The sequence below is a fragment of the Vanessa atalanta genome, chromosome 7 (assembly GCF_905147765.1).
Source record: "Vanessa atalanta chromosome 7, ilVanAtal1.2, whole genome shotgun sequence".
Lineage (NCBI taxonomy): Eukaryota > Metazoa > Arthropoda > Insecta > Lepidoptera > Nymphalidae > Vanessa > Vanessa atalanta.
The window spans coordinates 9,709,563-9,728,739 of NC_061877.1; the positions used below are offsets into that span (position 1 = coordinate 9,709,563).

The following is a 19,177-nucleotide window of genomic DNA, read 5'->3' on the forward strand; positions in this document are numbered from 1 at the left end:
AGTATTTGAAAATTCAGTAGCATCTTATAATATGGAAACTATCCATTCCAATTTTGAAATAATTTTCAAAATTGGAATGCATCGCTGAATATTCTAAAAGCATAAAACCTATCGAAGGAAGGTTCCTTTTTTGCCAATATAATAAAATATTATTAAAAAAAAAACATTAGTAACTGTTGAAGTGATATAAATTACGAAAGTAAAGTGGCACATAACCTAAAGCTATTTTATGAACAGGTAAACGCATAGAATGCATGGTAATATCGACGCAGCAATGTACGCTGTTGTTTACACAATCGGTCCTCGAGGTCACGGAGGCTGCGCAGGAGTTACGCAGTGCTACCAACCTAACAGCTCGATCACGAGATATATCTCTTCTATCTTCTTCCTTATCAGCTGATGTCTACTCGCGAATAGGTAAAACACGATTATTCATGTGGATCACCTGCCAAACATTTCTCTTCTGTTTGAAATGTAAGTATTATTATAGAAATGAAATAAATTTACTTTAACCAGATTTTTTAATAAATTTTGCGTGATAAATCAAGTCAAAACAATTATTTAAATCAATAAAAAAACTTAGTGATTTGTACCATCAATGAGAAAATTAATGTAATGATCACATCATGAAGTTACTGACTCGGTCACATGCTCGGGGGCACCAACATCAGCGACAATTTTATTCAGTTTGTTCTCGCGCGACCGTCGCGTTAAACGTGTGCTGTGGTCTTATTCTGGCGTTCAAAACACGATAACTGGTGCGTTAATAAATATATTTTTTATACTAATAACAATTACAATGTCCTAATAACAAATTATTGGCTAAGGCTTGAATTGTTGCTAATATAATATAAAATCAATTTCATTGTAATTAACAATACGAGCTAATGATACGTGAATTCTTGTTTCCTATCAGTCGACTTTATGCTTTCTATCAGGAATTTACAATGTATTTTTTTTTTTAATTGTACGAATATATTGCCCGTATATCTTCTAATACTTATAGAAATTTTATTGTATAAATAGGTAGGTTGTTTATTGTGTTATTTTCTTATTAAAACAACGCTGCACTTGCAGTATTAGTAAATTATAAAGCTAATGAATAATATTAGCATTATGACATTATTGTCGTTTCATGTTTAAAAATATCTATTCTTCTCATTATCATTCTGAGCGATGGCTTTGAATTTTAAATAATTATAAATAAAATATTAAAGTTTCTTTTATTTAATATAATTTATTTAAATATTTGCAAATTGAGTAGTTTCACAGTGATGATAATCTAAACGAGTTGCCGACCTTCTGGCGCAGTTGCAGGGTGACCTGTCTTTTATGCAGGTTGTAACGGCTTCAATTCTCGTGGCAAATATTTATGTTGGCATTACGTGTATTAATTTTGGTCTGTCTATTGTTCTTGATGATCACCCTAGTAGGCCCCATATGGCCGTCGTTCCCCGTTGCTCTGTACAAGTAGTTAACTAGAAATATACTCACTAATCCAATGACTTAAATTCGCCTATGAAGAAAGTTCAGATATGTAACTAATTTTGTTGTATGGAAAAACTGGGACCTGTCCCTTAAAACTATAAAAGCAAGAGGAGTAAAACCAAAATTAAAAGTTATGTAACTACTAGAAATATACTAGCCTAAAGTAAAGTTTGGCTTTGTACTAAAATGTAAAAAAGCTGGAATTATAACTAAAATTACCATAATATCATTCTCATATATTTGTATGGTCATGTTAAGTGCTCACCACATATAACATACTAAAATCGTGATCGAAACAAATTATTTCATCACGACGCGTACTAACTATGACGAAAATAAATAAATCCCTCGAAAAAAAAATTAGTTATATGTCAAACACAGTAATTATACATTTTTAAATGTTGCAAATTAGTTTGGTATATTTTAGTATCTATTATAAAAGACATTTCAGAGTCATTTTGTTTAACTGATGTCGCGTAATCGCATTAAGACAAGCAAGACTTAATATCTTTAGAACTCTTTGAATTATTTAATTCCAGTGAGAAAAGTTTTAAGTAAATTAATGTATCGACTCATAGTCACAGTCAGTTATGACAAAAGTATTAATAGAAATAGACCTATTAATATACATATAGGTTTCTATATGTAAATTTGAATTTGTAAGAGAGCAACACAGTTGATATCATCAAATTTATCTTAAATAAAAAAGGTAATTCATCTTCATGTCATGTTATCTGACATTACTTTAAAATGTCTCATTGAAGATAGATAAGTTTTATCGGCAGAGGAGCAGCACGTTTACAGTAATAACGAAGTTTGTTTAAGACATTCTTATCGATAAACTGATATTAAGTTACATAAGGGCTTTTTTTAAATAGATAAAATGAACACTGGTAGTAAAAAATTCCTATGCTAGCGGTATATGACTCAAATAGTTCGTATTGCCAAGCCGGAATGCAAAGATAGTTGTTTTATAATAACGCCATGATCAAGGGCCCTCTGCCAGTACGAACTAGTTGTAATGTATATTTGAATATCTATTTTATCCGAATTGTGAATACTACTGGCGTGACCCTAATGGCCTTGATAGATTCACCGATTTGGTGGTCGAATACTGAATCGAGAAAAGGACATATTAGATTTCATATGACAAGGGCCATAACATATATCTTAGGTATACTTTATACTTCCAATGTATTGTAATATAACGAATGATTTGGTCATCATGCATAAAAATTTTCAACGGCACAAGAAACCATTAAAGTAATGAAAGCAATGTAAGATTAATGGTATACATAGACAATGTAAACTATGATTAAAGCTATAAAGTCTTCAAAAAATCTAAATCGCTTTGAAAAATGTCAATCGGCTTATTTTCATACATTTCATTGCGATATAAATCCAAAAACGATTAGTAAATGTTACATATTTGATACAGATAAAATATTGAAATATTTTACAGTTACGGGATTTCCGTTGCTTTTTTACATTATCTTTAAATTATAAAAAACTGATGTACTTAATGGATGATGACCTAATATTTATGGTACATAGGCGATCTTTATATAACTACCAATAAGGCATTACGTAATCGCATCACGCTAAATTGTATTATATCCACAATTCATTTCATTCAAACATTGCCATATATTATTCTGTTTCAGAAATACCTTTAGAGATAACCAAGTTATGTTATGTCAAACGTCGGTGCAAGTTTTATCTGTAAATAATGTTCGCTCAGGTCGAAATTCAACCTTATGAATCATTGAAATTTTGAGAAAAATATTTAAGAATTTGCATGTCTTGTCTGTACCTACTATAAGAAAGAAAATCGGTTGACAAGCAGAGAAGAAAAAAAAACGCATTTAGACAGACGCGGCGGAGGGACCTTGTTTCATATTATATAGTGATCACGCGAATCCGACGCAATCCGACCGGCTGCTTTTTCTTTTCATATGATCTAAGGTTCACAAAGACCGGTTTTGTCATCTTTAGTATTTTTATAAAATATTAAACACAAGTATGAACTATTATTATATTGTACGGTTGACGGTTGCGAGGTGCTTAGATATTTGATCCAACTTATATTACGGCTACATTTACATTTTTTATCTTTCTCAGAACGTAAAATACAAACAAACAATTTATGCGAGACGTTACATCATATTTTTATTTAAATAAAAACCTAAAATACATATAATTTTACTTTCACTGTACCTATCCACTTTTAGTTAATTTTATAAATTCATGTATATTTTATTTTTTAATCAAAATATTTAATTAATTACTCGAACTTACATGCGTCTATTTAATTATAAGTATTTTGCACTAAAAGTGAACGCTGCAATGTTATTACCTAAATGATTATGTTATTAAATGATTTTAAAGTGCATAGTGCCTATTTTAAAGTTACCTATTTCTATTGACGTCGCGAATGTAATTATCGGTCGATTAAAGGCATGGCGGCGAACAGCTGTGACTAATGTTCAAAACAAATATTTAGCTAAGGCTCGGATTGATAATAATTAGACATTCTTTACACGAACTATTTCATAGAGTAGAATTTACATTCGATAACTTTTATTAAAGTCTTTGCAGATGTCTAATGTATAAATTATATTATATTTCTATAGTCAGTCAGTCATTTTATATAATTTGGGTTATTACATTTCATACTGCTTCCAACTCAAATTATGTTAGTTTAACTATTAGTAATTTTACTATGTTTACAAAGTCGCCGTATGTTCTATATCAGTGCAAAGCTGTATCCATATTACACATGTAATAATATGTTTTGTATTCGATGTATTTTGTGTACATAAGAGCATACGTAGAAATATAGACATAGTGTGAAAGTGCCAACACGTAATTAAAAAAAATTAATAGACTATGACTCTTAAAATAAAGTAGGTACACATTCCGAGAGAGATTCCGAGATCTGAGCCTTTGGGCTGATCTCGAATAACTTCGATAAATGCAGTCAATATTACTTAAATATATATTTTTTTAAATAATTCTACATAAAATAAACGAAAGAGTCCAAATTAATAACTTAGTAGTAATATTTTAAAATCAGTATAAAATATGTATGGTATTATATATATATATAAATAAATAAATTAATTTCATAATTTTAACAATCATAGCTATTGGATTATATTAATTGTATCAGTTTGTTTCTAATGTACTGTGTGTAAATTAGTGTCAGCTTACTCGTCACTATTGCAACTCGGACGTTTCATATTTTGTACCCACACTCACACACTAATATATGTATATCTACAATTCTAGTATAAATCGCTATACGTCCTAAATTTGAACGAAATTATGCTGTATACATTTTTTTATATTTATTTATAAGAAGTACTGTTAACATAAATCTTCAGGAATGGCTTGTGAAGAATTTTCACCATTTGACTTTAACATTTGAAAAATTCAACAAATAAAAAAAACGTTAATTTTTTTAACCCAAACCAAGCCCAGGGGCTATTTATCTGCAGCCTTATATTAAATACCATCGAGTCATTTAAAAAAATTAGAATAACTATAAACAAAATATTGTCATTTAAAACTAAAAAAAAAAAACTGTATAGGATACGCTATTCAATCAATAAACATATTTATTCTAAATGAGTTATTTAAGCTACTGTTAATTTTGAAATTTTGAAGCTTCAAACGTATGATTTGTGATAAATCAGTTCAGTACTAATAGCCGAGTTACCATTGGACCATTAATATGTCGTCATCGTCTAATACCTGACGGCCTGCGGACTATATTTAGTGACTTTACAAGAATACACAATTTGTTTATCGATAGCTTTGTTCATCGTTATTATTACCTGCTCACTGTTATAAATTATCTGAAGTATATTTTATATTAATAACAATTTTTAATCTCGAGTTGTATAAACAGAGAAAACTAGAGCAAGTATATTACAAGTATGAAACCGTTCGTTCCTGATTTTGAAATTGCGGTAATGTTGTTCGACGGATTTATTTTTTCATATCTAGCTGATCATTATTAAACAAGAGAATTAAACGATTGCAAAAAAAAAAGAAAAAGTCCTTATCCAATGAACGGATAAATACATCAGATATCAGTTTAAAGGTCACAATATCGGAAGAGGGAAAACGAAATACCGGAAACGCGTTCATGACGACCTTCATGGAACATATGTGTATGACTTTTAAAATAATATGTCACAACTACGGCATGTTGTAGGCCTTAATATATTATAAATATATTTTCTTTTAACGTTACCTCTGGTTGGCCAGAGGCGAAACATCGCAAACAATTTTAAATTTTTTTTAAAATATAATATGTCGACATTTTACAGAATGTTAATAAAAAGTTTTGTATTATTTATTAATTTCAACTAAAAAATAAAAGTGTCTAATGGCTAAGTCAGCATTAGCCATATAACAAATAATTATAAGTCGAATTCGTATATTTTTGCAGTCTTTACTCGTCGTCTAACACACACTATGACATCTTGTAGATACGACTCACGCACACATGTTAATGCACGCCGATAGTAAAATTTAACCTGGAGGTGTGCGCAACAAACGGACGGCGGAATTGTTTTATACTATTTTATTTAAAAAAAAGTTAATTTAAATTAAGTTCATCCCTCTGTTCATTACATTTTAAAGGGTTTTTATTGAAACTTATTTATTTTGTTTAAAAAATTCTAGTTATTTGTCATTAGATGTCTGCCATGCTTAAACAAAAGTCCAGTTGTCTATTTTTTTTTAATAGCTAGGCGGTCGAGTACCTCAACATCGGGTGGTTGGTGCTGCAACAAACAATAATAATTCCTTACATCTAATCTCGGGAACTAAGATATTATATCCTTTGCGTCTATAATTACTCGGGTTCACTCACCCTTCAAACCAAACCACGACTATACTAAGTATTTTGCTGTTTGGTGGTAGAATACCTATGTAATGTACCTAAGATACGGGCTTGCTCAAAGCCATACCACCAAGTGATCCATAATAAAGACTATTTTATTTTAACATACATTTTAATGAATAAAACATGTTAGTGGCATAGATAACTTATAATTATTTTCTGCCTTGATATGCGATTCTAAGTGATTATCGTAACTCTGTTTCTAGAATAATTGAAACCAACAATGTGTAAATTAAAAAAACTCTGATATAATTGCTGCTGTATCTTTTTCCATCAATGATATTGATTTTGTTCTTGGTTTCTAGATTTTCCGTTTCATGGAAATAATATACTTATGTACTTAATAATAGTTTTACGCCCGCAGCTTCGCTCGAGTTTTGGGGATTGGTCATCAGGTAGGTTTAAATTCAATTCAACACTGTGACTTGACGATTTAAAAGTGCTTTTATGAACGAATTTAAATAATAAAATATTTTGATTTTGATGTTAGGCACAAAAAAGTAGCCCATGTCCTTCCTTGAAATTCAAATTTGCTCCATACAATTTACATTAAATTCGGTTCTTTGGTTTGGCCGCGAAAGAGCAACATATAGACATACAAATAGAGTTACCTTCGTATTTATAATATTAGTATAGATACGGTATTTGTAAGAATTTTGAAGGTCATTTTTTGTTTCCAACAACACTAAGAACGTTAACAATGATTTTTTGATTGCGTGATTTGGAATTTAAATGAGCTTCCTTTGCCTCCAAGACCTGTTCCATGATGACATTTAAACAATGTGTTTGAGACGCTTCTAATTAGTGTTACATCGTTAGTAATGTTCCTTTTGTATTTCTAAGAGTAGGATGAAAATTTCACAATTTCGCATTATTATTTAGACTATGAAAACAATTCATATATAAACCAGACTACATTGTTTCTCGTCAAAATTCGGTCTGCAAATAATTTACCGACGTATAAATCGTTAGTTATAATAGACTCAAGGAAATTTATCCTGTGAGATGTTTATTTCAAGAGCTTAAATCGCATCCGGTACTTTTTATACAGATACCGCGAACAATGTTTCGAAATTCTTACACGCATCATACGTGCTTCGAATATAGCTTCAACTAATTGCACCTGAAGACAAGACAATTTTGTTAAATAATCTCCACTACAGATACTGCGCAATTTTATTCAGACGCACGATCATTTTATTGGAATATTTCCTGGAAAGCCAGTATGTTTACGTGAAGATAAACACAAAACAAACAAGTAAGCATCGTAAAAGTCATCGAGAAATTAGTAAAGGCCAAAAAAAACAAACTGTTATTATTATTTCGGTGCGTTTCGTTTCGTACGACTGGAGTCAGAAGATCATTAAAAACCTTGATGTTATTTGTCTCCACAATTGTTTACAAAAAAAACTGTCACAAAAACTTTGCCATTGGCCTTCCGCTGGTCATGATATAATTCCTGCTTCAATGGGTACAGGCGTCATAATCGTGTAATAGCTGCAAAAACTACATTGTTCACTGTTGCGTTTTATTACGATGGACATTTTTTTGCGTGCCGGAAATTTAAACAAACATAATGAATGACTTATATGCTAATACCTTATTAAAATGTATCTTCTTTCATGAAAAAATATTCGTAACAAAAGTTTCAAAGTATTTTAACGATACTTACTTATTACTGTTTTAAAATAATTATGCATTTTAAAAAACCCATTTAAGCGTGAAATTACGCCACTCATAATCGTAGTCACTTTGTACTATATGTGTTTGTTTTGTATTAGGTACTTAGTACCTTTCATGTATTCTTTTGAATATATAATTAAAAAGATCTTTGTGTTTAAATGAGTTTTTCTTGGAAATCGTCTAATAATCTAAAACGGTAGGTACTTGTATATCGAACGACGTTACGCATTACGCTTATGTGTTTATTTACTGTTTTTCTAACGAACCATTTTTAAGCCGCAAATCGTTAGATTAAAATACCTGATTTTTCATTAATTAAGTAGTATATCGTAATGCGTATATAGATATATTATAGTATTTTAATAGTATATAGTATTAATATTGCTATATTACGCCATAAACATGATTAATTTGTTTTAATGCTTTAAGGGAATCTTAAATTAGTAGACGGCTCAAATTTAGATTTAATAAATAATTAATTTATAAATGACATAAATTAATTCGCTAAATCGCAAATAAAATGAAAAATGAAATTTTAATCCAGAGAAAACAGATTATCCTTCGCGCTTTAAAATAACACAGTTAAATAATTAAGGATTGATGACGGTTTGTACTATTTAAAAAACAAAATGATCTAATACCTCGTTAGTGTGACGTTGCAAGTCGTCAGCCCTCAGTAACAATTGATCGTAACGATAACAATAACTGAAGCAATCATTTCTAACCTTGTCATGTAGAAAGGTGATCCACTTGATACAATCATGCCCCCATTCCGGTGTTATAGCTAGATTGAAAAGTTTTCTTGGAACAATTATTACTAAATGTCAAATATATCGACACAAGGTCAATAATGTAGGGATTTATACTATTATTTCAATAGATGTTTCGATTTATATATTTTAAGGTAATAAGATAATCTAGGGAGAAATGTACATGTAATGAAATAAGTTTCATATATCCCGTAACACCTCGTCTTATTCTTTCACTGGTCACAGGAAAATTGGTTTACGTTTTCGCCCAATGAGTCGGATTTGCGATTTAACGGGGAAAACCTACTGGCATTCTTGCCATAATTCGGTATTAAATACTGATTTGTATATATTTAAAAATAAACATAATTTAGGAACATAGTATATTACATATGTACTTACATGACTCATGATTAATTATTTTGTAAGACCTATTTGTACACTCGCAGTTATGAAGCTATAACTTTTTATCGTTCTTACAAATAAGTTTTTATATCAGCTGCATTTAATTGTTACGAAGTTGATCTTTATTTTTGTAATCTGTGGTAATTGAATAGCTTTGTCTTGCGGTCATTCATAAACATACATCTCACGTGCCTGTAATTATACCGACATACAATGAATTTCGCATTGTTGTTTAAATCCGGAACGAATAAGTATCTCTCGAATTAACTCAAACGTTTACATACATATGTAGCGATTCTTAATGTTAAATTATAACGGTTCCGTATTTTAATAATAGAAATACTAATATAATGAAATTTCATTATAGTAAATTGACTTGCACTATATAGATGTTTTTTTTTTGTATTACCTAACTGTAACTACTAAACCAATATGCATCAAACTTATATAAAAATATGTAAAATGCAGCGCGTTCTAGAGAAGATTTTAGTGGCTTAAAATTTAGATACGTTAAAGATTAGTGCTTTAAATTTAGATTCACGTGACAAGTGATAATTTCATGTTCTTATGACTACTACTGATGCAATTAAATTATGATATAATCAAAATAGATTTTCCGTTCAATAGAATCTAGTTGATAAAACTCAGTTAAATTAGTATTTTATTAAATAACTATAATATCGTCGCTGCCGTGTGATTTATTAGTTGTTTTTTGATTGAAAAACAAGTAGTCGGACTTCTATTGCAATGTGAATTTCATTACATTTTTTTTTATTGAGGTTATCCTGTAAATAATATAAACAATAAAACCCTACAATAACGACATATAATAATTAAAATTTTATACTATTGAACCTTACAGTGATTCGGAATTTCTTGAATTCAATTTGGTCACCTAAATCTATATAAGTATCAATCTATATAAGTATCACATTCATATGTGTATTTTAAGAGCTGGTACTGATACACAGATCCTAATAAGGTTCTGTTTTTTCACTGGACGTACGGAATTCTAAAGATAAGATTAGCGAGATAAGGTTCAACGTATATTTCGCTCTATATAATCTGAAGTTGTAAGAGGCTAAACGAATTAATTATCTTTTCAGAAGAACAAGGGGCAATATAGACCACCAAGATGGGGGCAATGTTCCGGAGCGAGGAGATGGCGCTCTGCCAGCTCTTCATACAACCAGAGGCGGCGTACACGTCTGTCTCGGAGCTCGGCGAAGCGGGTACCGTGCAGTTTAGAGATGTAAGTTTTATTTTATTTGTCTTTTAACTTTCGCGATGAAGGTATGTTATGTATATTTAAAATAACAAGTCCTCTTTGACTGATTCATCATCGCCGAGCGTAAACTATTAAAGTTAGGGTTAGTTGAAAGGTGAGTAAGATCCTTTTATTGAGTAGACACACACTAAGAAATTAATTTTGGAAATTCAACCCCTAAGGGGGTGAAATAAGTCTTGAAGTCCGTCATTTTTTAAGTTAGAAACATGCAACTTTATTTTTGAGATACTGATTAAAAATTAGTACATAAATATTTAAGCGTTTCTAGATATTCTACCCCTAAAGGGGTGAAATAACGGTTGAAAATTAGTATGGAAGTCAATTATTTTTTTAGGTAGAAACATGAAACTTTATTTTGGGATACTGATTAAAAATAAGTAGATACGAATTTAAGCGTTTCTGGATATTCTACCTCTAAGGGTTGAAAAAGAGGTTGAAATTTTGTATATAGGTTAACCTTGAAGTCCGTCATTTTCTAAGTTAGAAGATTGACGTACCAATAATATTACTGAGGGATTTAAAACCTCCAAAAATATGCAACCAGACTAACAGGAACAGCATTCCATCGTAATGTCATACAGGCTACAGCTATCACTGAATGATGGATGATGATGATGGGTGGATGAGAAACAGTGCAAATTCCACGAATGTCTTTGATACCCTCAGAATACCTTTTTAAGTTCAAAAGAGTACAGTTCGCACTTAAAATCTGCTTTGCCAATTAATAAACCAAAGGGTCAAATCTTTAAAATGTAGACCTAAGAGAAGACTGTTTTTCGCAAGGAAAGTTCTAAGTAGCCTGTTCGAGAGTGAGCTTTATGAGCAGTCTGCTGGATCTAGCCCACGAAAGTTGAACCACAAATGTGGTTTACAAAGAGGTTTTAAAATAACGTTATATTTTAGATTAGTCTGTTAAATTATTTATTTAAACCAATTTCCACTCGAGCAAAGCCGCGGGCAACAGCTAGTATTTTATATATTCGTTTTTATCCATGTTTAATGGTGATCAACCTGTTTTATTTTATTTGCGTAGACAGCTCGTGACCACAAAAGGTGCAACTTGAAATTCTGTCGTTCAACGATGTAATAAAAAAAAGTATGATCGCGACTAAAACCAGAAAGTATTAAAAAAGTATATTTTTTAGGTTATCACGTTATTTGTAATTTAAAAGTAAAAAATATATATAAGGTTTTTTTATATTGATTTATTGACTATTTAAAAACGTAACATTTTCTTAAGTAGGTATTCTGTAAATACTCGACTTGTTATAACATATATGTTATTTAAAAGAATGTAAACGCCGTCGCTAACATGATAATTAAATAATTATAACACTCGTAAATAGTTTATGAGTTTAAGTACGAGTGCACACTTGTTCTAGTTCAAAGCCATGTTGAAACAAACGCATCCTTACGTCAAGTTACTTAGCAAATCTATTGTTTTATTATCCTCTATTCTTAAGTGATTTTACTTCTAATGTTTGTGCTTTATAGGTCAAGTGTCTTACTTGGTATACATCGGTATAATTGTGCTATTTAATAACATGATAGTATACATAGAGAATTGAATGGTGTCATATCAATTACAAATATGTACGAGACTAGAAAACCTTAGTCAAACTCCGATTCATCATTTTGGTTTAAATCTGAAAATTTGTTCTCATTGGTCGCCGATTGTTGCATCGGCTGTAATCAGCTAATGAGCATTCAGATTTGAGTATAATTAATTAATTTTACTTTAAATAATGTTTCAGAAACTTAAATAAAACCTCCTTAGGTTATTTTGTGTGTATTACTTGCTAAATCACTTATGTCACAAAACAACAACAGGTAGACACGAAATAGCAAATAGAAGTTTACCTTGCCAGCTGCCTTCGGGAGACAGCCGAACTTGCAACTAGTTAGCCTTTAATTTTACGTGACAGATCGATCAAGTTCACGTTATTTGTAACGCAGTTTACATTGATTTATAAAATAACCTTATGTGTTTTAGTTACACGATTAAATATTGAAAATATTTTTCTTTCAACATAAAACGGGTTATAATAAACCTGCCAACGACAGTGAATGTTTTATAGTTTTATTTATTATGTACCTACAATGTACGTTACCTGTACGTGAAACGAAGAAAATGTATGGAAAATTAATGGTGTTTAAGTGAAACTGGATGTAGCTTTTTTAAAAGTTTAATCTAGTTTGATTTAGTTATACATTTTAACTTATAACCAAGATTTATAGGTTTTTACGCCAAATATACGTACTCATATTATTGATTATATGAAATAAGTATTACAAGTAAAATGATTACAAATATATAGATATAGGGTTTGAATACTCTTCGTATAAAGAAAAAATGTTTTATCTTCAGTGAGCTGGAGATTAACGATAGTTGTATTGCTTAGCTTGTAATAAAATAATTCGATTAAGACTCCAATGGAGAGTTTCGTCAATAAATTGTCTATACGAATGACAATAAATTATTCTTATGAACAGTCACGTGAGTCGTGAATGTACTATTTTCTTTATAGAGTAAATTAAAAAATTAAAAAGTCAATATTGATTTACTATCTAGTAAAAGAAATCTGTGACAAAATCGTCAAACCCATTAATTCGACTTATACGTGCAATGAAGGTTTATATCTGTTGCGTCTGGCTTGCCTTGTGCTAATATTTATAAGCACATCCCAACGTTCGGTTCAAAAGCAGCCAAGTTGTTGACCCTGGACAAACGGGATCCACTGGACCGAGCAAAAATGCAACGTAAATGATCAAATAAATTCCTCCGCAGTAAAAGCGATGCGCGAACTAAATGTACTTATTCAACTAATGCAGGTTACTTGTTTTTAGAATACAAATAATTACACTTATTAACTATTATTAACTTATTACTAAATAATACAATTATTTAGTATAATTGAAAATATCGCAATTTATGCTGTAAGGAATATATCAAATAATTAAAATATTTATGTCTAAACCTCATTGTCTATGAATAATTGACTAAATTTTGTATTGACCTTAGTCTCTCAACCTAAAAAAGTGATTAAAAATTTACCTATATATGTATATAAATTCCATTAAAAATTAAATATTATACTAAGTATATCACTTAGCATAATAATAATAATTTAGACACTTGAATAAGAACGAGACGAAAAAAAAGTCGTTTTTATAGCAAACGAATTATTAAACTAATAAATTTCTTACCGTACATCAAGAGGTAACTGGGCTTGATTTGCTATTGTCCATTTATACCAATTGGAATCAATTGGAATTAATGTTGAAACTCTAAAAAATTACATACAAACTAACTGCTATAGAAATTAATGACAAGTACATAACTAATCAAAATAAATCATAATCAAACTCTAGTTTATTCAAGTAGACACTTAGAATTTCGTATAGTAATTTTACCTATACTATAAATTAAGCGTATAGCACTGATCCCGAATGTAAATTTAACAAATAAAATGTCTATTGTTTCAGCTATACTTTCTTTACTTAGAATAAGAATTAATCGCTAAACATATTTGTTCTAATTTCAGTTAAATCCCGACGTAAATGCGTTCCAACGCAAGTTCGTCAACGAGGTGCGTCGTTGTGATGAGATGGAACGCAAATTGCGTTACATCGAGGTGGAGGTGCATAAGGACAAGGTGCATGTTCCAGCAGTCAAGGATATGCCGCGAGCGCCCAACCCTCGGGAGATCATTGATCTTGAAGTGAGAAAATATATAATTTTGTTTAAATAAAAAAATTGCTGTTTGTTTGGCATGAAATTTATAATATTGATTTCCTAGAGTATACTTTACTTACAGCAATTATTAGTAATTCCCTAAAGACGTAAGAATTACGGCAAACGAGAATTATATTCTCTTATTTTCGTTTTCAAATATTAATATTTTGTTTTTTCTTAAGTGTAATGCACATTAATTTAAAAGAAACGTAAGAAAAAGAAATAAAGATGTTATAATAAGTGTAAGTATTAATGATATTTTTTTATAGGCGCACTTGGAAAAGACAGAAAATGAAATTCTTGAATTGTCGCACAACGCCATCAATTTGAAACAGAATTACTTAGAATTGACCGAGCTTAAACATGTCTTGGAAAAGACCGAAGCTTTCTTCGCTGCTCAAGAAGAAATCGGAATGGATTCGCTTACAAAGTAAGTAAAAATGTATACTAAATTATTTACTTATTGTTGTTTCTCAATATGTTACCAACCATAGAAAATAATAAATTATATATCTAATTACACTGTCTCACTAGTGTTTAATTATAAAATCAATAAACAAAATTAGTAAATCATTTCCTAAAAACATGGTTAATTCAACAGATCACTGATATCCGACGAGACCGGTCAGCAGGCCGCCACGCGCGGCCGCCTCGGCTTCGTAGCCGGCGTGGTGCAGCGCGAGCGCGTGCCGGCCTTCGAGCGCATGTTGTGGCGCATCTCGAGAGGCAATGTCTTCCTCCGTCGCGCTGAACTCGACAAACCGCTTGAAGATCCCAACACGGTGGGTTGTTGTCGAAATTAATTATCGAATATACAATCATGATACAATCAATTTCCAGAATTATAAATGAGTTGGTAGTATAAGTATTTTTAATTCCATCAATTATTTGGATTAATCAACTGTTTTGCCGTTCGTCATTACTATTATTATATTATTTTTATTACATTAAATTTAGCAGAGATCATACGGCCTTCATATTTTTGAAGTTCTTTATTGTGTAACATTTTAGGGCAATGAAATTTACAAGACAGTGTTCGTGGCATTCTTCCAAGGAGAACAACTCAAGTCCCGCATCAAGAAAGTGTGCTCTGGTTTCCATGCATCATTATATCCTTGCCCACCATCCAATGCGGAACGATTGGATATGGTGAAAGGAGTTAGAACTCGTCTTGAAGATCTTAATATGGTAAGCCACTTAAAATCTGCTTGAATTATTTTTGTTTAAAGTATAGGCAAACATTTATAAACTAATTGCCCAAATACAGGTGCTGAACCAAACTCGTGACCACAGACAGCGCGTACTCGTCAGTGTTGCCAAAGAACTCGGCAGTTGGTCGATCATGGTGCGCAAGATGAAAGCAATCTACCACACACTGAACTTGTTCAATATGGACGTCACCAAGAAGTGTCTTATTGGTGAATGTTGGGTACCGACTGCTGATCTACCCAACGTGCAGAAAGCTCTAGCTGATGGATCCGTAAGAACATCTTATACCAATTCATAAGCAGCTTTTAGTATGTCTAATAAATTGGCATTGCACATATAGCTAATATGCGTATATATAAGCGTCAATAGCGCAATCGTTTACGGGCTGTCTAATGATATAAGGAAGCACAAGTTTAATCCTGGTCCCTTGTGGTATTGTCGTCCCCACGCCTAGCACAATCTTTAAGCTTAATTGGGGCTTTAAACAGGAGTATTAATAATAATTACTTTAAATGGGCTATTAGAATGGTATGCTATTATTTTTAAACAACATAAAAATCTTGGTGTATGTTCTGTATAATTTCAATTAATTAATAAAACATTTTAAATTACAGAACGCCTGTGGCAGTTCCATTCCATCATTCCTGAACTGTATCGAAAGCGACGAAGAGCCGCCAACATTTAACCGCACCAACCGATTCACGCGTGGTTTCCAGAACCTTATTGACGCTTACGGTGTTGCCTCTTACAGGGAATGTAATCCAGGTACGAAGACATATCATAATATTAATGTTGGCATTTTATGACGACTCAACGAATATTATATTGTATATAATGATTTTTTGTCCTTCCAGCACTCTACACCATAATTACTTTCCCATTCCTCTTTGCCGTGATGTTCGGAGATTTGGGCCATGGTTTGATCATGGCTATGTTCGGAGCTTGGATGGTTATTAAGGAAGTTTCGCTCGCTGCAAAGAAATCTAATAACGAAATTTGGAACATTTTCTTCGCTGGTCGCTACATCATCTTACTCATGGGCTGCTTTTCAATGTACACCGGTCTCGTTTACAACGATATATTCTCGAAATCGATGAACATTTTCGGTACCTCTTGGATTGTCCCGTATGATAACGAAACGCTTGAAGCAAATGCCGCTTTGTCTCTGGATCCTAAAGATTCATATATTGACACCCCATACTTTATCGGTATTGATCCTATTTGGCAGGTAAATGATTTAGACTATAAAAATAATTACATAAATGTAAATTTGTTATATATTCATATTACAAATGTACTAAATTTAAATATTTTATCTTTTAGAGCGCCGAAAACAAAATTATTTTCTTGAACTCTTACAAAATGAAACTTTCAATTATCTTCGGCGTAGCTCACATGATCTTCGGCGTATGCATGAGTGTCGTTAACTACAAGTAAGTTGTCGAAATATTTGATCCAACCAACTCGTATAATTGGAACATTTAATATAATGAGTATAAATTTCTCGTTATCAACAGTTTCTTCAAGCGTCGTTACTCCATCTTCCTCGAGTTTATCCCACAAGTTATATTCTTGTGTCTCCTCTTCGCGTACATGGTATTCATGATGTTCTACAAATGGGTCGCTTACAGCACTTTTTCAGAGGGTGAGATATCAAAAACGATTTAATTGCACAATATATTTTTTTTAATTTAACGACCTTTTTAATTGCCTTGTCGTAACATGTTTATGTAACTTCTAGTCGATATTTGGAAATGGCAAATTCATATATAAACATAGTTTATTTTATTGTCCGACCTTGAATCCGCTGGGGATTAATCCGCTAATATAAAATAAATAATCCGCTTAAGTTAAGTACCAAAATAACGAGGCAATTTTGTAACAATTTTAATGATTAATACTAACATTAAATGTTCACAGATATAGCCTATTCTCAAGGATGCGCGCCTTCTGTCCTTATCCTTTTCATCAACATGATGTTGTTCTCGAGAACTGAGCCCGAGGGCGGCTGCAAGGAGTTCATGTTCGAAGGGCAAGGCACCATTCAACGTGTCTTTGTGCTAGTCGGCCTCTGCTGCATTCCTGTCATGTTGTTTGGCAAACCCCTGTACATACTGCTTAGTAAGAAGAAAACCCATGCTAAGGTTTGAACACTTTCTTGTTTAACTAATATAAAATATCAGACTTGGAACAATTGAAATAAGAAAACATACATACAATGCACAGATTATTTCATATAATTGAAAAGCGAATGCAACATTCGTATAACATTAAAACTTAGTTGGCATTACTTAACAAAAACATTAAGCTAAATCCAATTCAACAAAACTGGCAAAATAAATTTGTGACAGAAATTTAAATATTAAAAATCTTTCAGCCTGAACAATCGAACGGTAACGTGAACCAGGGCATTGAGATGCAGGAACAAACCGATATCAGCGCTCAGCCGAAGCCTGAAGCTAAATCGTCCGGTGGGCACGACCACGAAGACGAACCTTTCAGCGAAATTATGATCCATCAAGCCATCCACACCATCGAATACGTGCTGAGTACCATCTCTCACACAGCCTCATACCTGCGTCTATGGGCTCTGTCACTTGCTCACGCTGGTAAATACACGAGTATTATGTTAATTCCATCTATCTGTTTCTTTGTGAAATTATCGACTCGCCATAAAATTAAAGCACTTCTGGCTATATATATAAATAAGGAAGTATTTTTGATATTAAAAATTTCAAAAAGGAGTTTTCGAAAAGGAAAAAGTTCAATTTGAATTAAATTTATTCTGGGAACTACAAACTAGAATAACTGGTGACTTGATGTCCAGTCTCTTCATATTAATTATAGTACCAATTAACCGTCACAAACGATAAAATGATATATTAATGTGTATATATCTGAATGTAAGTAACTGAGCCTGACTGCTTTCCAACAGAATTATCAGAAGTGCTGTGGAGCATGGTACTGAAGTTCGGTCTCCAGGACCACAACTACATAGGCGCCATCAAGCTGTATGTAGCGTTCATATTCTGGTCGCTCTTCACCCTCGCCATCTTGGTTATGATGGAAGGACTCTCAGCTTTCTTACACACACTGCGTTTGCACTGGTACGTGAAATTTATTACTTGGTATAGTATTCTTATGATTACATAATATTTTTTGTATAGACTGTTTGTTACGTGTAATAGAAAAGAAATCCCTATTAAGCATACTTTTGGTTATGACGTTATTAAAGAAAGATTGTGATATTTTGTGAATATAAATTAGGCACTTCAAAACTTCGCTTAATCTTATTTTATTGTGTCGAATTTTCATCCTAGTACTGCACGAGTTAGGGAAAAAAGTTCCTCAGTCTCATTCCCTACCCATAGAGTAGCAGAGGATATCTGTGGTACACACTATACACATGTGCACTTTAATGTTGCCTACGCGTGGCTATTATTTGGCTATTTATTAATATTATTGTTTCTTTTTGTTTCAGGGTGGAATTCATGAGCAAATTCTATTCTGGTCTGGGTTACATTTTCCAACCTTTCTGCTTTAAGACGATCCTCGAACAAGAGGACAACGATGATTAAATTTAAAATGAAACATTGTCAATTAAATATATAGATTAGATTGCTACAGTATTCGCATATATTTTGTATGCAAATAGGTGCAAAGGTCACAATAGATGTTGAATAAAGTATTATTCCGTTAAAATT

At 31.8% G+C, this 19,177-nt stretch overlaps 1 protein-coding gene across 2 annotated transcripts; it reads left to right on the plus strand.

Annotated features, from left to right (window-relative positions):
- Nucleotides 1-403: 403 nt before the first annotated feature.
- On the plus strand, nucleotides 404-19,169 carry LOC125065142 (V-type proton ATPase 116 kDa subunit a 1). Of its 2 annotated transcripts, none has more exons than XM_047672607.1 (15): nucleotides 404-474; nucleotides 10,347-10,492; nucleotides 14,074-14,250; nucleotides 14,534-14,694; nucleotides 14,866-15,046; nucleotides 15,276-15,452; nucleotides 15,532-15,744; nucleotides 16,088-16,238; nucleotides 16,328-16,701; nucleotides 16,797-16,906; nucleotides 16,991-17,118; nucleotides 17,394-17,617; nucleotides 17,851-18,082; nucleotides 18,409-18,580; nucleotides 18,955-19,169. In XM_047672607.1, exons 2-15 carry the CDS (start codon nucleotides 10,376-10,378, stop codon nucleotides 19,049-19,051), a joined length of 2,514 nt encoding a protein of 837 aa, XP_047528563.1. In that variant the 5' UTR covers nucleotides 404-474; nucleotides 10,347-10,375; the 3' UTR covers nucleotides 19,052-19,169. The 2 variants fall into 2 exon arrangements, with proteins under 2 accessions (XP_047528563.1, XP_047528562.1); XM_047672606.1 differs by lacking the exon at nucleotides 404-474 and adding an exon at nucleotides 680-758.
- Nucleotides 19,170-19,177: the final 8 nt, after the last annotated feature.